Below are 24,826 nucleotides of genomic sequence, written 5' to 3' on the forward strand. Positions count from 1 at the left end.
AGAGAACTGAAATAGAGCGAAACTCTAACTTTCTACCTACTTCTTTCCAGAGCTACAAGACTGGCAAACTATGAAAATGACATTTTCTCCCTGACGTGCGTATCAGTTCTAAATACTGTAAATTAAAATTAGCAAATTGTAGTAATTTACAAAAACCATTAAGTGAAATTTCCTTGAAATAGTGTTCTAATACACTAAAAAAAATTAAGTCCTATTAAGATAACTTCTAATAAAGAAATACCGACACATAAACCAAGAATTATGATTTATGTCTGAAATACTTCCCCCTTCAACTCCTTTAAACTAGCCTATATCTAGCATATGCATGCATTTACTGTTATTGGTGCTCAGATTTTATTGAGGAAAAAAACCCTTCAAGTAACCACCAAAATAGAACCAACACACAATGAAAGAAACAAGTACTACTATCACAATATACAAACATTAGTGATGTGTTACTTCAGAAAATATTTATCATAAAAGAATTCTATTCCTTAAGCTTCATATAATTGTTGTATTCAAGTGCTATTAAATACTAATCGCATTAAAATAGTTACAACAGTTCATTTGTCAATTTAAGAAACAGGTCAGCAACAGCTAAAGTCTCGCCAAGCTTTGGCTGCAGCTATTCCTGTTCTGAATTCTAACCTTTTTTGAAAAGCAGTTGCTTCTCCAGTTGACCTGTAGCCATATTCTATAGTACATACAAAATACTTTGTGAGCCCCTAGATAAAACATATTTGGGAGAATAAGAAACAACGGTGTCTATACTGATGACTTTGTTGACTTTAAATAGTTAGACCAGAACAACGCATAAAACTTGCCACAAACACAAGTTAAATACCCAACATTATCAAAAAAATTTAAAGGATTCAAGCTGTACAGGTCAATTGCTCTATCAAAAATTGCTGTTAAGTAAATTATTCCTATATAAGTTAATAACTGCAGTCCTGTTACTGTGGTCTTCTCCCACTAAATCCAGTGCATGAGTAGACTTTCAAGTCAAGTTTAACCATCAAGTAAACATTATTTCCTCTGCTTACATGGAAATATATTTCTTGGCTCAAGACCATAGGCAGATTGCAAGTTTGAATACTTAAAGAGTACAAACATTTGTATCCAGACCCAAAGACCTATCAGGCTGCATGAGTATTGGCAATATCTATCTCAAATTTTATAGCATGCATACAAAAGGGAGAGACAGACAGAATTACTTTCTTTTCCACGACATTCCAAGAGTCAGAAGTATAGTCTTTCCCCATTCACAACTCCTTCAAACTTTTATAATTAAAAGCAACATTTCCTTCCTACACAGGGCAAAATGCTCCCTGACTTCTCAGGGTAAGAAGCAGCAGTCTTACAGCCTCAGGGGCATATCAAAACGAGAATCTACCAGACTAAAGGAAAACAAGACACTAAGCATGAGAACACACCTAAAACCAACACACAGATTCACCATCAATATTGACAACTCTGAATTGAATTTATAGTGTTTGGCATTTAATAATAAACACAATGTATAGAGTTAAGCAGCATGAAATCCAGATACAAAAGATATCCAATCAGTAAGTTAAAAAAAACTTAAACATTTAAAGTTATACTCACATAAAAGTTAAAAGTCTGTCATCAAAACAAGTTTAAGACTACTATTACTAAAATTAAAGCTAATTTACTAACCTTCATCAATACATACAGTGCTTGAAAGCAAGCACAGCTGATCCCATCAAAATATAAGACTGGAAGTTAGCATACTATAAAAGCCTATTTAGTTCCATTCGTGTATTAGGAAACTACATAGAATTTGGTAAACAGTCTAACAACACACATGAAAGCCCAAGTATGAGCATCAGGACTCTAAATTGAAATCACTATTGTTACAGAGCAAACTCAAAAGTTCAAAAGGTAAATTTAAAATCCTTTTTCTTTGAAGAATCCAGTATGAGTATGGACTGGTTTCAATGGAGAAGATAGGCCATTAAGTTAAATTAAGAAATACAGGAATGGTCTTAAAACAGATGGTCTTGGTACTTGAAGCAGATTCTAGTGTATATCCCAACACATTTCTAACAAAACCAAATCTTAGGAGAACTGTAAGGGAAACAATCACAGAATATCCGCCTTGGAGAACTCTCCTCTTCAGAAGGAGCACATTACATTCATGTTTCAAAATCTGGAATGTCTTCTCCACATTTATTTTTCAGTTCACATATCAAAGGTTCTTAGCATGCAAGAAAATTTATCTCAAGGCTACGAAATGTTCCTTTTTGTGGTATTCTGTGTGCAGTGGAAATCAATGTACAGGCTAGCAGAAGAGTAGCTTGAAAGTAATTTGTCCAAATAACCAATGTATCACTTCCTATCAAAGAACTTTGACAAAACTGTGATTTGAACTCAGTGGGCAGAGGCCAAAAGCCATAAAGCAGCATATAAACCAAACTCCGTAACTGTGGCAGTTAAATACACATTGCAGTGACAGATAAATGTGACTCTTGGTAAGTTAATACTTATCATTCCAGACAGTTTACATTAACATGTTTTCCTTTCTTAAGAGTACACTGAAGTTTAAATATTAAGAACGTAATTGGTGGTGAAATTCTAAGCTTCCAGACCACTGGCTTCAGCCTCAGACTGCTGCTCAAGCTTCTCCACCATCTCTTTCAAGTGGTCTTCATCTTTGAAAAAATACACATACAAGTTTCTTTCCATCTGATGCAGCTTATTGGACTCTAAAAAGTTTCTCTTTGACTTCACATCAGCAATCAGATCCATAAGGAGTTGATTTAGTTTATTTAAATCAAATTCCAGTTGATGAAACTGCTCAGTAAGTTCCTAACAAAAATACAAGACAAAAAACTATTACTTTTATATTTCTAATTCAACTAGTGTATTAACAATATAAAAGTTTTTTGCTTCTGGAAGCCACTTGCATTTGTAAGTGAAAAGTCATCACAAAAAAATAGAAACACAGGTGATAAAAGATTCAATTTATGTAACTTTTGAGCTCCATGTAATAAAAACTGTAAGTTGCAAATTCACTTGACAGATGGAAATGTTAAATATATTTTTATGTATTTAACCAAGGAAGTATTATGTAACAGAAGACTTCCCTCAATCCACTTTTGAGATATCTACAATTATTTTAAAAAACCATAACAAGTTGCACTTGATAACCCCTGTTCCCTTTTAAAAGGGGTTCTAAATCCAGCACCTGGGAGCTCTAAGGCAGGATTGCCCTACTACAACTATCCTTCAAAATTCTGATATTCTTATTTTGTCCAAATGAGCCACCCATGACCAGACTTTAAGGGGTCAGACCGTACTATTCAGGTGTTACAGGTAACAGAGAAAAAAAGTCCATCTGGAATAAAGAGAAATTTAAATTCATTAACACCATATCCAGACAGCGTAATTCCCACACCATAAGCTTCCTAGTCATATAAGACTGTATGTCTCTGAAAGGGATTAAAAGTTAGATGCAACGATTTGCTCAGAAACGAAAAATTACTACCTGTCAACATTCACAAAATCCAACATTTGCTAAGAACAATGTAAATATTAGGCCCATCATCATTATGCAAATACGTTTGTGGCTGAATGTGGGAGCCAATTTGCGTGTCTACAGTCTTCACATTGCATTTTTCTTGGGAAAAGATAATGACACATTAATGAAATAATTTTAATAACTAGGTAAAGGCTTACCGGACTACTGAGTTGTATCTCTTTTCCCCCACAATACAGAGCATCATGAAGGGTATTTACATCACTTTCTAGCTTGGACAAAAGGAGAGCTTGTTCTTGAGAAGATGCTGCTAGCTGATCTTGTGCTGTCGCACAGTCCTGCTTTAACTTCTGAGCCATCTGCTCCAGGCTTGTGTACGTTTTAAACAATTGTTCTTTTTTATTTTCTCCTTCCAGAAGCTGAAATAGCCTGTAACAAACAAAGTTAGACACAGAAGCATTTTTAAGTTCCCTAAGCACTCCTGTTATTATTAGTCAAGAGAAAATGTTCATGTTGAGAAGTTAGAGGACTCTTAAAGGACAGCACTGCTCAGGGTACTCTTACTACACGGCTGCATCTCCCACAGATTTCATGATTCTATCTATATATAGCTAGTACATGATTAGTAAGACTCCAAAATATTTCAATATTAAATTAACAGCAATGAAATACCAAAGTAACAGTTAGTAAGTACACAATAAATACAAATAGAAGTTGACAATGTGCTTTTGCCAACTATTTCCTGACACTTCAAGGACTGCAAAGACAGACACGATTTTTTAAGTGTTGAAAACCAGCAGACTTCAATGGTCAATGAGAAATAAGAGAAATCGTTATAACGCTTTCAAGCTTGCTGGAGTATTTCTCATTATCTATTTATGAAGAGACTGCTAAGAAATTCTCCACTTAGTTATGAGTCTTGCAAAAGACAGCAATACTTGCTATACCAAACTGTACCCTTACACTGCATCAGGAATAGTCTAATACGATTACAGATAACTCTGCTCAGTTGCTACCATTATCTCTGTGTATGAAAATCTTCAGGAGTTGAACCCCAGTATATAATCAGACTGGCTTTAGTAGAAACAGAATCTATATTTCAAAAGCAACCAGTTTCTTTCAAGTGTCTTCTGCTTACAAGCCCTTTAAGGTTTGTAACACTTTCAACTTCACTTCCTGTTTTTAGAAAAAAAAAAAAAAAAAGTAGCCAGACAACATTCAGTGATTTGGAGACTTAATAATAAACCTGAACAAAAATATTACAAATTGTCAATGCAAACACACAATGGGAGCAAAATTAATGCTGCCTAATTCTTGCAGTTATTCACTGTGCAAGACCATACTCTGCTATCACTTAATTATTAAAAAACCACTTAAAGCATCATCTTAAAGGAGGAAAAGTCTGACATTAACACACCTACAATTACACAACACACCTCATCGAAACATTTAGAGTATTGAAGTGACAGCAACACAGCACACATTCCTACAGTATCAGCTGAGCTACAAGGAGACTTAATTACTTAAACAGTGAAAACAGAGATCCCTACATGGGTGACAGCACGCTGCAGCCAGATGGCAAATTGAGCAGTAAAAACGAGCTGAACATTTCATGTACCGAAAGACTCGTTCCTCTCCTCTACCAGGAGGGGGTTTTTGCAGGCTGAGCTGATAAGGCCACGCATACAATGTAGGAAATCACTGTTATTAGCAGCTCTCTACATCTGTGCTTCTAGAATAACTTTCAAGAGGTCCTAGATCAGGGCACTGTATAAGACAGGTTTGACTTTCAACATTGATTATATTCTGCATATTGCTTGGGAATGCTTCGGCAATATTAAAAAGACTGATAATTGAACAGCTTTTCCTCAGGCAAACCTGAGAACTGCAAAGGACAAGCAAGAGGCAAGTCTCTTATCTCGAAGGCTTCAGTTCTAGAGAATTCAAAATACTAATCGGCTATAGCAAGTAAATAAGAACTTAGCAACAGAAAAGGCTTAGCTTGCCGAAGCCTTTATCTCCCCAATATTATTTCAAAGTCAGTGAAAGTTCAACAGCGACTGTAACACTTACCGACAAGAGAAATCATCCTTTGAACTAATAGTGTTTCTCGGCTTTGCGTGTTGAGTTCGCTCAGTTATCACTTGTAGCCTCTGTTGCAACTCGTTACTGCTCTGTTTCAGAGACTCTACCAAATTCTCAAGTTGACAGCAGGTCTCCTTATGTTTCTTCAACTCCATTTCAAAGGCTAGCTCGATAAGTTCAAACGATGCCTTCTGTCTTATCAAATGCCTGAATACTTCATCTTGTCTTGAAGCATAATAGTCCTGCTGAGCAATCTGACCATCCAAGTATCCTTTCACTGCTGGCGCACTGAAAAGTCGTGCCTTCTCTTTCAGAAGGGGAAGCAGCTCTTCATTGTTTATCTGAATTATTTCTTGTTTAAGTGTTGAAATTTCATCATTTAAACTAGATATTTTGGCATCGAGGTTTTCTTGTTTTCCAATGTCCTGCGTAAAGCAAAATATTTGTCAATTTCTTCCTAGTTCCCTCCAAGCCACTTCCCTTACACATTTCTTCAGTTCACACAAGATTCACTATGTTAATATCACTAAAATCTCTGCATCTTTTCTATCAACAAAATTAAATGAAAACTCTACAAGCAGTTTTATAGAGCTTTACAATATAAAGCAAATACGGATTTAAAAAGTAGATCTCAAATAAATGTATTTCAATAAATAGTAATTTCATTCCACTGAAGGGCCAGGAAACAGTTTACTATAAAAAAATAGAAGAGCTGTAATTCTAATTAGCGCCAAGATTTCAAGCATGTCTAATTAAAATTCTACACACAAACATAATTTTTTATATTCAGTCAGATGACTATCAACACTGCCATCAGAATCAATCTGTTTCAAATTACTCTAATCAATCAGGTCCTGTATGCTAGTCATCCATAAATGAAAATATACAAACTGACATGAAGCCTCAAGTTAGTCCATGACTGGCATAAGCTAATATTTTTACTTCTGTTACGGTTTGTTCACATTCTTAAATTCCAGTAGTCATATCTGCCAGTCACTGACTTCTTGAGAGATTTCTGATGCTCCAGCTATTCAATCCATTTATTTGGTATTTAAAACATATCACCATAATGTCTCCATATTACAAATACTTGAGTTTCAGAAGAGCCAGTGACCTAAAAATGTTCAAATTTATGCTATGGAATATAAACAGAAATACATTTAGCACATTAACTCCTCAGTATCACAAAGTTTCAACCAAAGTTAAGCTCTTTGTTTTACAAACAACTGAAAGCCAGTTATAATTTGAGATCTCAGAGTCAAACTAAACTGAAAAGGTACTACTAAATTATAGGGTTTTTAAGGTAGTAATTCTGGAAAGTAGAAATAAGGTACTCTGCCATACCAAATTTCTAACTATAGAAACTAGAGCTATTTCACAAGAGGATTTTTGTGAGCAAGACTAAAACTTCATAAAAGTGCTATTTACTATATAAAAATACTTGAAATAACAATAACTCAGCGATTCCTTTTACTAGATCCAGTTGAACATGCCTGCCTGTTGAAGACCCTACTTACCTCTATCACCTTTTGCAGCTTACCTTGTTGTTTAAGGACTGCAGCATTCTCTCTGCACATTTTATAGCTGAATTCATGCTCTCCTCCTTAGCTTGCATCTGAATTAGCTGATATTGAGCACTAATATATGCTGTCTGGATCCTGGCCAGCTCTTGACTTTCTTCACAAACTTCATTAGTCTCATCATAAGTGACCGGTTTGCTTACATCTGCAAGCTGAAAGCTGTCTTCATGTGAATTTTCAACCCATTCAGACATATCTTGATAAAAATGGGTTTTTAAGTATGAGGTAAGTGCTGCAGTGCTTTGCTCTTCCTGAGACAAATACTTGTCCAAAGAAAGTTGGGAAAAAAACACTGGATGCGGACCTGAACCTTGTTCTGAAACTGAAGCAGTGAAGAAAGAGGCCAGTTTCTTAGCTGCATCCGTAAGAGACAGCAGTTCATTATTAAGCTGATTATTTGCTGCAGTAAACACTGCCAGTCCTTCTTTCAAATCTTTATGTGCTTCCTCCTCCTTGCTTTTTAATGTTTGTAACATATGGCTGTTGGCAGAAACCATCATTTGAAGTTTATTACGCCGATGAATCTGGAGTTTTTTTAACTTCTGAAGAGTCTGAATCTCATCCTCTAATTTCTTCAGTTCCTCCTCTTCTTCCTCCTCCTCCTCTTGGCTACTAGTCTTTGAATAAACGGGCTTCAAGGTTTTAAGGGCTTCATCCAGTGCATTCCCTTCCAAAATGGGCTTACCAGATTCAAGAAGCCTATCAAAATCTTGCAATTCTTTTTCAGATACCACATACTGCTCATTTACGTTTCCACAAAACCACTCCAGAAATGATTTGTCTTCTGAAGACTCAAACAGCCAGTCAAAATCTTCTCCATTAAGCTCATCAGCTTTTGGATATCCAATTTTCTTAAGAGTTTTCACAAAATCATTTCCACAGCTCATGATTAAAATATTTTTTGTAAGCAGAAAAGATCCGAATACACGAAAAAAAATCTGGTGTGTTATTCCAGCTGTATTTTTTTTGTCATTTTAAATGAACATTCAGTATTTTGACACAAAGAGTCTGCACAGGAGAAAGGAAGTGTCAGATCGCACCAGAAAACTGAATGTTATTCTGGATTAGAATGGCTATTCGAAGACTAGAAACCAATTTTTATTTCAGGGACGTCTTAATATATTTTGTTCATCAAATCAGGACGCATATTTTTACATCAATTAAATCCCTGATATTTGTAAACACTTACGTTTTTCCTTAATTCATATAAATTTATTACTAAAAATAGAATACTACCATTAATTTAAAAGCACCAGGTGTAAATATTGAGTAATTCATTGGTCTGCAAAAGTGATACACATATATTTCTCCTCACATTAAATAAAACCCCCTAACCACAATCATTTTAACTGTCTCAAAATGAGAGCTTCCAGCTTGTTTTAAAAACAAAACTACAGGGATGTTACACTGCACTCCAAGATCTTGCTTCTAAAGTTTTGGGGTTTTTTTTCACTTCAGCAGCAAGCAGAATCTTGTCTTCTAAATCTCCGTTTTAAAGTTTCCTCTGAAAATGGAACAAGAAATCCTTTAACATAAAAACATCTTAACATAATAATGCAGGGTTTTTATCAATTATAAAAAAATATAAAATTAAGATCAGTGTTAATACTCTTGTAAAAAGAGCCACAACTTAAAATTACATGAAAAAGGACTTCGCTGTTTCCCAGCAAACAAATCACCAGCTTTGGGATCCTCAAGCAAGTGCAACAGGCAGCGAGGAACACAATAAATTATCAGGAAAGTCAGAAGGCCTTGTCCGCAATAGTCTGGTAATATCCAAGTGATTTGGGTTTTTTTAGCTTGGTGTTACTTAACATTTTGTTTCCAGAACATACATTCCACCAGAAAACCCCACTTCGTCAGCCGGCCAGGAGGGCACGAGCACTCAACAAGTAAATGCTTCCTTCTGAAAGTCTGTGTGTATTTAATTTATCTTAGAGTTACAGATTATGAAAGAAATAGAAACTGTTACGCTGGTTTCATGTCACGGGGCAGTTTTCCAACTGCCCTCTGCCTTCCGTGCTAAGAAAGGCCTGTCGTCAAAATAAATAAATAAAAAGGAGCCCACGCAGCTTCATGTCTGTGCACGCGGACATCGTGAAGGCACACTGACACCGCCGCTCAAGCCACCACCAAACACCAAAAATAACATCTTGGGGCCCCTGAGGAAGCTTCCCACGACCCGCGTCCGCAACCCGCGGACGCCCGATCGCCACGGCCCGCACGAGCGGGGCTCTCGGGGGCGTTCTCCCCGCGCCGGCGAGCCCAAACGCCCGCCGGCCACGTTCCAACTCGGGCTGCTGCTGCCTGCGGCCCCAGGCGGATCCTGACTACGAGCCAGCCCCGAGCAGCACAGGGCAGAACGAGGAGGCAGAGGGGACGCTGCGGCGGCGGTCCCCCCGCGGTGCGAGTGAGCCCGAGTCCCAACGCCACACCGCTCGACACTCACCACAGCGCCCTGCCTCAGCGACCGCGCGGAGGGCAGCGGAGGGGAGAGACAGCAAACGGCGGGAATCCTGAGGGAATCAATCCTGAGGGAATCCTGAGGAAGCGCGTCGGCAGCACCCTCGCCTCACGCAGAGGAACCCGCGCGCGAGCTCTGCGCGGAGGGGGCGGGGCCGGCGGGGCGCCAACGGCTCGAAACGCCCGCCGCGCGCCAGTCTCGCGCGGCCTCCACAGCGTAGAGCGCCGCGCGCCACGGCTCAAGGGCCGCCTGCGCACGCGCCTCTCCCCACCCGCCGTCCTTCCGCCTCGCTCCCCTTGTGTCCACAAGGGGGACGGGATGGGCGTGCGCGGGAATTGGCGAGCGCGGGGATGGGCCTGCGCGGGGATTGGCCTGCGCGGGGATTGGCCTGCGCAGGGATTGGTCGCCGCCGGCCCGTTGGCCAGTGGCGGGCGGGCGATCCGCGGCGGGGCGGGGCTCTTCCTAGGGGGCGGGGCGGAGGCGGAGTCGGGGCGGCGGGGCCGTCCCTCCCCTCAGGGGCCCTGCCGGGCTGGCGCGGCGCCGCGCAGCCTGCGCTGCCCTGCGCGGAAGGCGGTTGTCCTTGTGGGGCGCCTTGTGCTCAGCGCGTGGGAGGGAGAGGATGGCAGAGATCTGACTGCAGTTTGACGTTGTTCAGCTTTGCCCAAAACCGGGCCTCAGACCCCTGCGTCCACCAGCATCCCCGGACCAGAGAGACGTGGCTAATGGTGGCCATCAGCCCGCTCTCCACAGTTCCTGTGTTAGGGGTTCATTCCTGCCTAGTCCTTTCAGTATTTGTTTAATCCCACTTTGAACCTGCTGATACCGCCCAAAACTTCACGAGGCACCCAATTCCAGAATGTCAATACCTGCTGCTTGGAAGAGCACCTTCTTAATTCTTTTTTAACCCTTTCCTAATCCCGTCAAATGATTCTTGGCTCTAGCATTGCAGGATTTGGTGAATACCACCTCTGCATTTGCCTTATCCGCGGGCTTTATAGTAATAAAGAAATCACAAAGTAATTTCCCTTCAGCCCCCTCTCCGGTTTGAAGAGTTTGAAAATTTGGCCTCTGTAAGAGCTCCGTTCCCAGATGATTTACGTTGTCCTCCTCTGTACCTTTTACAACGTTGCTGCACCTCGCTTGAGGTGCAGAGATCTGACTGCACACAGTCCTCACGGTGTGAGTGCACCACGGTTTTCTACAATATCCTTGGTTTTAACACCCTTCCTTGCAATGCTCCCTGGTTTTTTTTGGCTTTTTGCCTGCTGCTGCTCACAGAGCCACCAGGAAGCTCTTGGCAATGATTGCGGGACATCTTCTGCGTTGCAAGGGCTGGTTCTGAGTCAAGCATCATGTAAACTTTTCACTAACGGTTTGAGCCTCCTTTATCAGCCGCTCCTTGAGTTCAGCCATCTTCGTTTCCTGTTTACATTTCACGTGCCATGGTTTTCTGGGCTTTCCTCCTTGCCTCGCAATAGCCTCCTTAACTTTCTCATTGAGTCATGCAGCAGGGAGGTCTGGGCCACGGTTTTCTATTTTTGTCAGGCATTTTACCTGGGCTTCTAGTACAGTGTCCTTTAAGCCTTCTGGGTGTTTGTAGACTTCTTTCTTTTGAACCGCTCATTTAGGGTTTTCTGGCATTTTTGCACGTTTTTGCGTAGATTGTTTTCTTAAAATTGAGTATCACTTTGCTTTATTTGTCTTGCTCTCTCTTCTGACAGTGTTAAGCTTAATTATATTGTGGTTGCTACCATGGAGCAGCTCACCCACTAATAGCTCTTGAATTGGATCCTCTGCGCTGCTGAAGACTAAATTCAGAACAGTATTTTTTTTCTTGTGGTTTCTAAGACCAGTTATTCTAGAAAGAAATAATTTATTGCATCCAGAAAGGTTATCTCTACATTTCACCTCCATGAGGCATTGACCCAGGCTGTATGTGGGTGGCTGAGCCCTCCCACTACGTGTCCTAAATGTGCAGCTTCTGTAATCTCACTTAATGCAATTGTTGAAATGAATCGACACAGGGAAATGTGCAACCTCGCAGCTCGGCATAGCTAAGACTAACTTGCATGAGGTTTTCTAGATCAAAATCAGCACCTGCGTTGCCTGCAAAGTGCAGTATGTTGATTTCTGGTATAACGTGGTCTGTGCAAGACACTTTTAAATGAAACCCTGGCCTGGCAGTGAGTTCTCACGGGTAAAAAAAGCCATAGTGTTAAATTCCTCCCCATCAGATTACGGCCCGATATGCAGCTGCAGTTTAGGCTGGCTGAAGTTTTCAAACCGTCTTGCAGATAGAGTGCAATGTGTCCTTCTGATGGGGAAGGAACAAATGTGTTCATTAGCTTATTTCATAAGATGATGCAGTTCCAGTTCAGTCAGTTACACACATTGAAATCAACTTGTCCTACAGCAGTATTTTGGAGGCTTGTGCTTCACAGTGTTGTTCGTTTGTTGTTTTTTTTTTAAATTTCACAAATATCAATGTTACTCATGTAAAAAGTGCCTGAGTAAAAGCAAATTTTAAACACCTAGAAAACTTACTTCCTAAAATTCTGCCGTCCTGACAGCAGTTCAGCTCTGCAACGAGTCTATCTTTTGTCTATCAAATTGTCTATCCGTATTGCTGCAACTAACGCCTGCAGTTCTCTGTGTGACCGGTTCCTTTCACTCTTTCCGGACTCACAAGCATACGATGTCCCATCTCCCTCGTGGCCTTTCACAAAACCTACGTCCCCATCTGTTTAGCTGGGCAAGCAGGACTGTATGCTCATGCTGTACCTGGTTGGGAGCTACGTACGTGCTGGCCAGTAGCCACCTCTCAGAACAGTGTGGGCCAACCTTCGGCATGGTCAGTGCAGAGAATAATTTATTTCTCTTTCCACCCAGACATGAATTTTTCCTGGAAGTCTTCACCACAGATTATCCTCGCAGCCTCCATCCTATCTCTGCTTTGTCAAATTCGGAGAAAATTAGCCTGAAGGTTCAAAAGTTATCAAGGAAAGGAGGAGGGGAACAGATGGACAAAAGAGGAGTTGACAGGCAGCATGATCTCATAATCCCTGCTGGCATAGGAATTCAGGCTAGAATTTAAATGTTTTAGGTCAGAACGTTGTGCACTTAAACTTCCCATTTTGAAAGAACAAGCCTCTAATGTGAAACAAATTTTCACATTAGAGCATTGATCGGCTTTTAGGGCAGAGATTAAACAACAACCTTCCCCTACAAACGTGTCACAAACATATCCTCAAAATTTCTTACAGCCCCTTTGCCCACCCAGCCACAGCCCCATGTGCATCAGCGTTTGCTTTTGCAGCTCCTTATAGGTCAAGATTGTTTTTCTCTGATTCATTTTTTTCTTGGTTGTGTTCAGTCAAAACATAATTAAAGGTTACCTTACCCTTTTTTTCCATTCTAGGAGCAGTTGTTTTGCATCTGTGTCCGAGAACCGGAGAGATATGCTTAGATAGCATACTGCCTTTACAAGCCATTTTCTGGTGGATTCCAGCAAATTAAGATGTAGACATTCTGGGAGGATGTCTGCAAGCTCTGCACTATTCCATCGATGCCATGTTGCATTTGTTTCACTGCAAAACATGACATCATTTTGCCTGATACCTCAGAGAGAAGCTATCGGTTACTCATTGGCCAAGGCTGTAAAAAACAGGCAAGGGGTGCGGTTGCCATCATATAGGCATTGCAGCTGGACAGTGTAAACCCTCCCACTGGGATATATCTGTCATATGAAAAACTCTCATAAAAGTGTTTTGCCTATTACTGCTTTCAGGTTTTTAGTTTCATTTGTGAAAAAAAAACAACAAAAACAAAACCAAGAGAGAAGACATGGAAATAAGTGTTTAGCAGATGAACTGTAACAGCATAGAAGCTTTTTCATTTTGCATCATACTGTACATCTGCTCATAGCAGCAGCAGGATGTTAGAGGTCCCTGCTGCGGATTGCTGGAGTACCAACCACTCTTTGGAAACACCCTGTCCTAAAAGGTAATTCATTGCTTTAAGCAAATTTGTATTCTGAATTAAGCACAGCTTTTGAAGTGCCATGTGAACTTTTATTATAACAAAGTCAGAAGACAGAAGTTTGGCACCAGCTTGCTTTCTCTGACAAGTGCATGTATCTTGTCTCTGGAGGAACAGTAGATTTCATTCTGAGACCTTGTATTCCCAGAAAAGCAGGTCGAAGTGATTAGCTTTCTTCAGCTTTGTTGGATTCAAAGCCATAAATAAAAAAGAAGAGCCTGCACGTTTGGGCTAACACTCCCAGTGTATGTAGAGATATGATGCACAAGGTGATTTTTTTTTTTTCTAGGAAATTGTTTACTCTTTTGACCTCGTTTTGGATTAAAACCCCGAACGGGACTGATCAGCTGCGCTGTCTGCAAATGAGTTTAGTTTGTAAGAAACCGAACCTTTGTGTGGGAACAGACAGCAGGCCTCAGCAGGGGCCTCAGCAGGGACTGTGAGGGACCAGCGGGATCCCTCTCACTTTCTTCCTCTGCTCCCTTTCTCCCATCAGACTCCATCCAGCTCCTCCCTTGTGGGGCAGAGGTTCCTTTGCGCACCACTGACACAGGAGAGTAGAGTTCTGGGGGGCTTTTACAGAGCTGCATCCTCAGCCTGGGGAGCATAAAATCATAGCAGGTGGAAGAAAATCCGCCTCCTACCAGCAGCGATCTCCACTATTCCAAACCCAGCTCTTCTGGCAGCAGTACTGCCAGCCCTCCACTCCTCCTCTGTCTGCCACACCATAATCATACCTTTCTTGCCATGCCTCAGTCCTTAAAACCAGTAGGTAATTCACAGTTTCTGTAATAATAATAATAATAACTGAGAACTTTGCCATTGAAACCACTTTAAAATACGTCTTTTAGAGGAAGCTGATGGTCGTATCGTCATGAATTTAATCATGGCATTTAAATAGGCTTCGACAAAACATTTTTGTCCTAATAGGCAAGGCAAGCTTCTGGACTCTTAATATTAAATTTGAAACACCCATCATTAGCAAAATGAGGAGAATTACTTTTCTTATAAACAAATCATAAGACATTACAAATGTCTGGAAAGAAGCTGTACAGGTCATAAAACTGTGAAAGATTTACAAAGATAGTGCCATGACATTTGTCCTAACTCTGTTACCCCATGCAATTCTTTTTTTGTGCTGAGAAAAGTGATGCTGTCCCAAAATATAGCACTGCTAAATGCTTATTATAGCTTTTTTCCTGTTGGAGATTAATTTATAATAAGGTAGTGATGTGCTAGATTGTATTTTATGCTTATTCTGGGATAGTGGTAATTTCAAAGAAAGCTTTGGTAGAAAAGATAGTTTCCTATGCTTTGTGCATGAATATTTTTACTGATTCAGTGGCTCAGTTTATTTGAATCAAACATAAACATATCGACAAGCCAGTTGCCATGATTTCAGCTTAAACTCACTATTTCTGTATTTTTAAGACATCGCTGTATGTAAGTGCAACATGCGTGACAAACTGAAACAAAAACCAGTGGTTGTCACACTCTACACACAGTTGAGAGTATAATGATGCAATTTGCAAAAGCTTTTCAGTTTTGTGCCTCCTCTCATCTCTCCCAGTAATGAAATAAAATGCTCATTTTTGTCTGGCTATGCATCACTTGTGATGTGACTTTCATATTTGACAAAATACACATGCACAACTTGTAGGCTGCCTTTTAACGCTGTTTTTTTTTTCTATCTTGTACAGAGCTGGAATGATTTCAAGTATAATTACTTAGAACAGACACTAATGCATTTCAATTTGCACTTTGTTTTACAGGTTCGTTTGTCTTCAGAAATGCAATAATGGAAATTTATACAGCAGCCATGGTTAGAGACAAATAATGTTAACGACTATTGGGGTTGCATTGGGCCAACATATGTAAAAGAACTTTAAGTAGCGCTCCAGTCTTCATGTCGTACTATTAATTTGAGGTGCTAAAACTCAGTGAGCTCCTTATGAAATATTCATTAAGCCTATATGAAAAGATTTGCAAAGAGAAGAAACACTATACACACACACAAAAAGATGAAAAATTGAAAAAAAACCTGAAAACCACAACAAAAAGGTATAAAAAATTGTATTTATATTACTATGAGATAATGATACAACACAATACCCTGTGTACTACAGAACGTAGGAAGCACCATGTACTGCGAACAAATGAATCTGTACAGGATAACACATCTGACAGACTATGAACCGTTCCTTTGGCTCTGGCACAGAACCCACTCACCAACACCTTTCGGTGACAATTTGACCGGTAAACAGCAGAAGGCTCTCTGTCAGTGCTTCACATGCACCAAAATTTGTAATCACTTAAAAATCCGTATTGCACAGACCCTTTCAATGACATAAATCGTGTGTAACCACATTCTACGTGCAAAATGGAAGGAAGAAATTCTGAACTTGGAGCACCTTCACTCCACTTTGCCAACAGGCACGTCCCTGGCTGGACACGCCTCCCTGGGAATCCTTTGCCGGGGTTAATTTACGGTACTTCAGGTAGAAAGAACAGCCAAGGTGACCAAATGTTTTCTGGTCTTTTCTGTTTCATATACCGCTACGTTTTAATTCTAGGTAGTTAATGCAACACGCTCGTACATTTCTTTCGCAGCTACCAATTAACAACAGTGCATTTAGTCAGTCACTTAAGCAAATTGGCTCATTTAGTTGCTGCTGAAATTAATTTCTGAGTGTGTTTGCCCCATTAGTATTTGTAGGGAGAACAGCTCTTCCTTAAGAGCATCTAAAGGGTTTCAATTCACCTTCCACCAGTTTTGGAAGGTGCGAGTTAGTAGATTTAATATCAACACTGTTACTGGCTCTTACCACACACAAAACCAATGGCCTCTAGTACTAAAAAAAAATAAACAACAGATTTCTGAAAGAGTAATCTGTTTTGCAGACATTCCTTTATCAACATCATCATAAAATAGAAGTGTATAAAACTAATATTGCTTGACTAAAAGCTTAGATGGTGTGGGTGTTTTTAAAAATATGTTTCTTTTCCGCAGGGCTGATCTGTGAGCATGAAGAATGTCACCAGTGAAGACAATTGTCTGCCATAAAGTTGGTAAAGTGGTGAAATAATGACTTGCCACAGTAGCAGAGGCTGCTGTAAATGCCTCCAAGAAAAGCAGAAGTACATCCTGCGGCTAAACACGCCGTGGGGCTGGGAACGGGAGCAGGCTGCAGGCGGAGCTCACCCACACGCAACTGCCCCTCTTTCCCTTTCCCTGTTCTCTTCTTCTGGCCTTTAAGTTTGTCCACTGAAACGGCTTATGTGGATTGTGCAGTAGGCTGCTCAGGATACTGACATCACAGTAATTTATTTGTAGATCAATAGAAGTAACTTTTTTTTTTTTTTGCAAAATGCTGTTAGGCCACGTGTGGTATACCTGGAACTCATTACTCATCCATGTCAAAAAACACATAATGCTGTTTAAGGTCAGGAAAAGTCTGAATTCTTTAAGTTAGATGCAAAGTTGTATTAGATTTTAATTCTTTTTTTTTTTTCCACCCCAAATCTCACACTAAAGGATTAGTATTTAGGATAGAAACTCATCTATAAACACCAAAGGAAAAACTGTCCTCACGGATTTTTGGGGGCCTTTTTGTTTCTGCTTTGATCTGATAGAACTCACTCTGAACCGAGTTTGTTCTTTGCACAAGACAATACAGGATCCAGGCTCTGGGTAGCAATGTATTGTGGAGTTTCTACTGGCCAAACCCTGCTCTTTTCAGAAGATAAATAACCCAACCTCAGTGGGTCTGGGGGAGTACGTGTTAAGCAGAGAGAGGACGGGCGTGAAGGAGGATTCATCTTCCTAATTGCAGTGGAGAATCTGCGGGAAAAGTTAACAAATTTAGGCTGGGTTTTTTTTTTTGCCTCTCTTGTGATGGCAGAGAGTGCGCTCATGGAGCTAGAGGAAAAGCTAATCCAGGAGTAATGAAGAGGCGTGTATCCTTCCGACAACTGCGTGCTGTAAGGGAAAGCCCTTCCTTTCTTCTCCCACCAGGAAACAGGCCAAACCTCTACATCTCCATAAAAAGAACTTCTTGATGACTTCATCTCTCCAGCGCCTCTTCCACAGAGGAAAAGACCTAGCAGGCCTGTAATCTTGTCCCTACTCCTTTTCCTATGTGGTAACTGCAGAGAAAATAGATTACTGAGCAGTGCTATCTCCTCACCTGCTAAAACCACGGTCATGACACAACATGGCAGAGCTGCCAAGGCAGTGGTAGCATGCATGTATGCACACACACGGAGCACACACACAGATATCCAGCTTAAAAAAAAATAATAAATATAGGTCACTATCTGGGTCCCAAGGCGCTGTTGCCACAGGCAGCGCTGCGCGGGCTGCCCGGTAGCAGGTGAATCACGTCCCTAAAGGGATGTCAGAACCCCGACTGGCACCGCAGTGGACTGCAGCACTGCCCCGGGGCAGGCGGCCGCCCAAACCAGCCACCAAACCTGACCCTTGAAGCAGCTGCGCAGTGGCCTTCCGCTGGGCTGCTTCGGTCCCAGATGCGAAAAGGGGCTGTGCCTGAAAACACCGCCTGAAACGGGGCTGCGCTTGAGGGAGAATGACACAGGCAGTATGGCCCCCGGCTGTAATGACTGAAAAGTAAAAACAAATAAACCCTTTTTATTTCCACTCAAGATTATTCGAGTAATTTTTATTGAAAATATAAGATCTACAAAGCCATGGATACCCAGCGTGGAAGAACTCATTAAGTTAGCACATTCATCTTTAAAAGGAAAATTTCAGGTCGACCTAAGGTACAATAATGTTCAATTTAAAATCTTGGTTTTCCTTCTGTTAAGTTTCAAATCTCTTTTCATTAGGAGGTTCTGTGCAAGAGCTGCTTGTCATGAAAGGAAACACTTTACAATTCATGAGTGTGTTCATTATATAATAAATGAACAGCAACAATATACTAGCCTTTTTTTTTCTCGTTAACAGTCGTGTGTTAAAGTAAACTCTTTTTTTTTTTTTCCATGATTTGGAAATTAGTTACATATGCACCAAAGGAGCTAGTAATTTCTGCTGCTTGTCAGCTACACACAATGAGTATATTGCTGTGTGCTTTCCCCAACAATGAGGATTTTAGTAATATGCAAGGTGTATAGAACATAATACCAAAACCTGCATCACAGAAAAGGTTAATTGTTTTCTTATTCAGCTGCCAGAGTTTATAACCTTAGGCCCCTCCCCAGAGCCAAAGTAGGGGTGGCCATCCATTAGGTTATGTAAATTAAACATACACGTTTTCCTTGTTGGCAAGTTCCAAGCAGTAAGCGAGAGTGCAAACAAGGATCTGTAAGCTGCCACAAAATGTATTCATGTTTCTACTCCGTGTTGTAAGAGCCAAAGGGAGGACACGTATGTCAGATGTTGAAAGAACAACTGAATCTTTGTTTTTGATCATTATGGTCAGTCTGTCATGAGGTCTTGTATCTGAATGCTAAAAATGGCACCACACTTGGACATCCCATAGCCTTACACAGTACGTTTGTGTTTCCCTAGCCACCGAGCACTGGTCTCACAGAGACCCTGACTTTATAAGCTAACAAAATACAGATTTGGGTGCTGAAGAATCCAAGGGAGGGCTTACGCAAAGACGATTAACCCTCGCACCAAAACCTAATTTTATGAATTCACTTAAAGCCACACTGAATCAGTTGTGAGAGGGTGAAGATATAAATACACCTCTCTGCTTCATCCGTAAGAAGGTGGACAACTGACCATTCGAACAGAGGGTCTCGAAACAAAGCTTAGTTGTCCTTTAAACAATGAGAAGGAGAGGCATACATAAATGGTCACCAAGGCACAATATGACAAAGGTGAAGAGTCCCTGAGACTCTGGTCTGGGTCTGTACCATTCCCCTCCCTATACAAGTAAATGAGAACATTTAGGAAAATATAATACAAAATCTCTTACAGGAAATATAGACTACACTTGCTAAAATCACTTCCCTAAAAGTGTTTATAGCTTTTTTCTTTTTTTTTCCTTTTTTTTTTCTTTTTTTTTCTTCTTTTTTTTTTTTAAAAGACCTTCTTTAAACAGATAATGCAAAGACTGGTCCATTTTTTTCTTACCCGGCAAGCCAAGCTCTAATGACTTCACTAAGCAGAAGTTGTATTAAAATACATCTTCATAGTATTGCTACAATTTGGGTAAATATGTTCTGAACAGCTTGATGAGTACTAAATAAACTTTGCTGTTTTACAGCATACATTTTATTTTTTTTGCACTTTTTTAAGAATAGAAAATGCAATTATAGTGTGCAAAAGAAAAAAAAAGATTAATTATCTTCTAGCTGAATACTGTAATTTTAAGCCATGCCTTCCATAAAAATGTTTTGACATGTGTAAATAGAAGAAAAGAAAAAAAATACAAGCAAACAGAGATTTCATTTCCTTGCAAGGAAAGATTAACTATCACAAACTGGATCACTTGAGTTCTGTATTCTTCAGACAAAGAAATGAAAAAAAAAACAACCCAAAAAAACCACTGAAATGCTTCAAATGTCATCCATTCCACGATAACAGGTTAAAATTGCAGTGTTGCTTTCTGCTGCTCCCATTAACATGGATAGAATGATTTGCTGCTGGTTGGATATTGAATACAAAAAAGCAAAAGAAAGTTGAGATCATCCCACATGAAGTCATCATTAGAGCTGGCTTTTCCCCCGTTTTGAAGTACAGTAGTGACTTGTAAATATGACCTTTTCTAAAGATCATCTGAGATTTGAAGAGTTATCTGCCTGCTTCACCCAAACAACAACTGCTGAAAGAATTTACTCTATAGAACCTGCTATACAGCGTTAAAAATGTTTTGGGGTTTTTTCTCATGAAAAAATACCACAAAAAGTAGTTTTAGGTTTTCGTATCTCCGAATCCCTAACACATCGTAGATTCCATTTATTCTTCCATGTTTGAAATGGTTTCTGCAAAATCAAAATAACTGTCAAACTCCCTTACACCATGCTTCCAACAGTTTGAATTTAATACTTCTTGAATGGAATGACAAAATTTATTTTCTTTAATTTGCAGTATGGCTACATCAAGCTAGCTTTAAGTCACAACTGTACCTAACCACAGTTCTCTGCAGCAAACCCATGATTTACAATATCTAATATTGTGGTTACAGTGCAGGGAACCGTGGGTAAGAAACCTCCATGTCAGAGTACTGTGGTTGGGGTTTCCCGGAAGAGTGGCAGTTGACACCTCTGGAATATTCATATATAAGTGCTTCAGTCAGATGGTCCTGAGTTGAACGGGTAACTCAGGCACTATGAGAGCCTGGCATTCAGTCTGCGGGAATGTGTGTAACCTCCGTCACTCGAACCGCTTTGCAAACTGTAGTGGTCTTCAGCATCACTGGCACTTCCAATACTGTCCATTTCACCTGGAGTAAACTCCATTCCTTCAATGTCTACTTCTAAAGAAAACATAAGAAGGCACATTTTCAGAAAGGCAGCAGTTGTGGCAAGTAATCACGGGCCAGTATTGTCTGAGCCAATCAGTGTTCAGGTGAAATCTGAATCATACTTCATTTTCTGTCATTGAAAAAAAAAAATGGAACAGTAGCTCCTGAGGAAAGGATCATCTTGTCCACCTGAGAACTGAAATCCCTTCTGTCCTCATCCACATAAACATACTGCATGACATCAATACCAAATGCTGTCACAGAACTGTTCCAACCTGCGCACAGACACTGATCTTAAAAAAAAAAACAATCCTCAGAGGCCACAGTACTGCAGCACTGTTCATGGTAATTCCAACCTATGCAGGTGTCAGCTAGTAGCGACCGTGGTGTAGCCATCTGTCCACCGGTAACCGCACCGTGACCGACAACTCATCTCCTAGAGGCCCTGAAAAAGTCAGTGCCAGTGTTCAGGCACAGAAAAACTTCAAATGAGCAAACAAGAAATGGCGACAGGGAGCTTGAAGAGCTCTGCCTTAAATGAGAACCAAATGTAGGGAGCACTTGGGTGATCGTTACACAGAAAATATTTTAAGATTTCCCAGTTAATGATGTGGAATTCATTTATTCACACAAATGAATTAAGACCAATAAGATCTTTTCTCCCAAGAAGAAAATATTATGCCAGCCTTACCAATAATTACACTAACAATTCTGAACATTAAATGGTAATTGTTAAAAAAACTGGCAAAAACACATGCAGTATAAATAGCTTTTAAAAATTCATGCGGTATTAACAGTTTCAAAATTGATTAGAAAAGTTTTTCAACTAATGGAAAAAAGATGCAGTAGTTTTTTATTCTGCGAATCGCAAAATGGAACAATTTTGTCTGGGTTTTGTTGAAAGCTTGATTTTGGTTCTAAATAATGTTTTCTCACTTCCCAACTTCCCTTTTCCTTCCTGCTCCAGCAACTCCCTTTGGGAAGCCCCCGTTCAATTACCTTGTTCAGAGTCAGTGGATATTGTTGATCCCATACTGTCAGTGCGGATACGCTCCATGCCCTGCACGGATAGCTGCTCCAATCTGCGTTTGAGGTAGCGGTGTTCCCGCTGTAATTGTTCTTTAATATTTAGAGCTTTTCGGTCCTGTTCTTCCAATTTCTTAAAGGGAGAGAAAGACAGTAAGTCAACAGTTTCTACTCATGTTAAAATATAAGTAACTTAAGATCTTATCATAAACAGTAATTTTAAAGCAATTTAAATATTTTAATTAAATTCAAATTAAATTTTTTAATTTTTTCTTACCGTTCTGCAGAGGTCAGTACAATTTAAGCAGGCTAGGCCAGAGCTGAATTTGTTTCACAGAAAGATACACAGATACCCGGGGCGGGGGGGGGAAATCCCTCAGAAACTCTTTTGCCACTAGCAGACATTCCTCAGCTAAGACTGAATTGTTGTTGCCTTGGTTGTGGGGAATATTTAAATCGTTTTATCAGGCAAAACTAGCATCATCTTTGATAACTGGAGCACAGCTCAAGTTTCAGTCAGAACGTAACGCCTCTTTAGGTGAAATAAGAAACCTATCACTACAAAAGAACCACTGCGAGCCTCCTGAATGCTCTCCCTCCTACCGCAAGCCATGGAAATTTTTTGCCACTTAAAAAGCTTCATTAACAATAAGCAATATTAATTATATATAGTAGGAGGAATTTACTAACAAGTCTCTTTATTCTTGTATTTTTTTTCCTTCAACTGCAGAGCAAATGTGGTAATTCTGTGACAACCTCCTACAAAACCTACAAAACTTCTCAGCAAACAGCCTGTGAAAGGATCCTTCTGCACATGTACCTAAAATCTCTCCTCTCCTTCAATAAAAGAAGGTATTAGTTTTGCAAATAAGAAGTGTACTTCGCACCTGGTAAAATGTGCTACACTGTTGGTTCAAATGTAATAATAGTACCTTTTAAGATTCCAACTGAACCCTCTTCCAAATCACTGATGAAAGCCATTTTAAAAAGATGACTACATACTTAGGGAAGAAAGTGTAAGGAGTGTGATGGGATCAAAAGCAGGAAGGAAATCAAAACACCGTATATTACTTAAAAAAAAATCTAACTGATGAAGTGAATTACAGGTTGTAGCAGTAAAAGCACTTGGAAGAAAGACCTAATTTCTGTGTGAGCTGTGTTTACACGACCACTGAGACTTAGGAGATGTGCAGGGAGTGAATACAGCTGCTGACGATTCCTCCCTACCGTCTGAATGAACCTATGTGTGGTTTTCTGAGGAGAGCGGAGTGGGACAGTGCACAGCAAACTGCAAGCAAAGACTTCAGAGATTTTGCTGTTCCAATGCAAGCCTGAAAGCTAAAGTATTTATCTTTGAAAAAAATAACTGACACTATTGAACTGGGCAGTTTCCTGGCTGAATGAAATCTAACTGCTGCAGCCTTGTTTAAAGCCCCCTCCCAGGCAACACACTACGCAGAAATGCATCATACGTGGATACACAATGTTATAATAAGAAAAGGGGTTGGTACACCCGTGTACACAACAAACCAAATGTGCCCAACTGATCAGATTTCCTTTTCCTGTATTTTCCTGGCTGCAGTCCCAAACTCTTAACAACTATTTTAGGAATGAACTCAGTGATTCATATCCAGGAGACTCAAAATGGTCCAATCTTTCAGGGCAAGTTTCAATACATGGAGGGAGTGTGTGTGAAAAGCTCACAACTAACGACTGCGTTAGAAACGGCAGACAGGCACTGGCGTGCGTCTGGCAGTGCAGCGGGGAGGCAGCTGACCTGACGAAGAGGAGCAATTAAGTGGCAACCCAGTTAGGGTAGGTTCAGTTAAAATCTTAAAAAGAAAGCTAAACTTCAGTTTCAGTTTTCAGAAAATGAGTACTTGGTACCATGCACGATGGAATTGGAAAGAATCCGTTCCTAGCTTTTTTTTATCAGCAGCTGAAACGGTAACTACATGGCTAATCTCTCACACTTGCCACTTGTTAAAACAGTTTTTCAATTTGTATGCATAAGCCCATGATAGGGGGGCAGCCCAAGACAAAAACCACATGCAGTGCCTTTCACGCATGTTAGCCTGAATTATAAACAAGAGGCCAAATTCTCAAATGGTAAAAACAGGGGTTGCCCAGCTGGAGTAAATGTGCTTACAAGAGCTGAAGAAGTAGTTCAGTAAACTTGTTCACAAGAGTGGTTTTGCTTAAATTAATCTTTAATTCTTCATATGAACTACACATTTCTGCAACTGCCGTGAATCTCAATGCTGTACAATAGCAGGCTGTTCTCCAAAATATCCAAGATTACTGGCAGTGTTCAGCCTCTCCTGACACTTTTCTTGACCTGTTTCCCTGCAACACTGGAAATATTACAGTCCTGGACACAGTGGCAGAAACCTGTTCTTTAACTTTTACATTTGAATACCCATTCGTCTTATTTCTGCATATAACCCCATTCTCCTGAAAATGACAACAGTGAAAATAGGAGTGAAGATGTCTTTGGAGAGAGGAGGCCTGAGGCATAATTCCCTTTGAATTACCTGTGCAAATGTATAACCTGCACTGCTGCTGGATCACAGGTGAGATTTTGGGTTCGTTTTTGTTTTAAACTTGTTACTCTGTGAAACATGCAAGGGGAGCAGCAACTAACAGGAGACTGCAGTTCATTTTTGGTTACTTTTAAATGATTGTCAAATGCTCCAGG

At 40.2% G+C, this 24,826-nt stretch overlaps 2 protein-coding genes across 4 annotated transcripts in view; both read right to left on the reverse strand.

Annotated features, from left to right (window-relative positions):
• Positions 1–195: 195 nt before the first annotated feature.
• Positions 196–9,764, reverse strand: HAUS3 (HAUS augmin like complex subunit 3). Its single transcript, XM_086611689.1, has 5 exons — positions 9,614–9,764; positions 7,125–8,668; positions 5,573–6,009; positions 3,700–3,928; positions 196–2,829 (listed from the first exon to the last, which is right to left on the reverse strand). Exons 2-5 carry the CDS (start codon positions 8,049–8,051, stop codon positions 2,596–2,598), a joined length of 1,827 nt encoding a protein of 608 aa, XP_086467815.1. The 5' UTR covers positions 8,052–8,668; positions 9,614–9,764; the 3' UTR covers positions 196–2,595.
• An 8,560-nt stretch (positions 9,765–18,324) lies between these two features.
• MXD4 (MAX dimerization protein 4) overlaps positions 18,325–24,826 on the reverse strand; it is a 41,643-nt gene continuing 35,141 nt past the window's right edge. For all 3 annotated transcript variants that reach the window (XM_086611986.1, XM_086611985.1, XM_086611984.1), the window contains exons 5-6: positions 22,102–22,261; positions 18,325–21,114 (exon numbers count right to left, since the gene is read on the reverse strand). In XM_086611986.1, the coding sequence (XP_086468112.1) occupies positions 20,966–21,114; positions 22,102–22,261 (309 nt within the window). In that variant the 3' untranslated portion in view covers positions 18,325–20,965. The remainder of the gene's footprint in view (positions 21,115–22,101; positions 22,262–24,826) is intronic.

This window comes from Tauraco erythrolophus, chromosome 5, assembly GCF_009769465.1.
Source record: "Tauraco erythrolophus isolate bTauEry1 chromosome 5, bTauEry1.pri, whole genome shotgun sequence".
NCBI classification, from domain to species: Eukaryota; Metazoa; Chordata; class Aves; order Musophagiformes; family Musophagidae; genus Tauraco; species Tauraco erythrolophus.

What these genes read in the sequence shown, in the direction of transcription:
- HAUS3 (XM_086611689.1), bottom strand. Translation starts at nt 8,051, where the DNA reads ATGAGCTGTGGAAATGATTTTGTGAAAACTCTTAAGAAAATTGGATAT. An exon ending in TGCAGTCCTTAAACAACAAG is followed by an intron (nt 6,010 to 7,124) that starts GTAAGCTGCAAA and finishes TGCTTTACGCAG; the next exon opens with GACATTGGAAAACAAGAAAA. An exon ending in AGATACAACTCAGTAGTCCG is followed by an intron (nt 2,830 to 3,699) that starts GTAAGCCTTTAC and finishes TATTTTTGTTAG; the next exon opens with GAACTTACTGAGCAGTTTCA.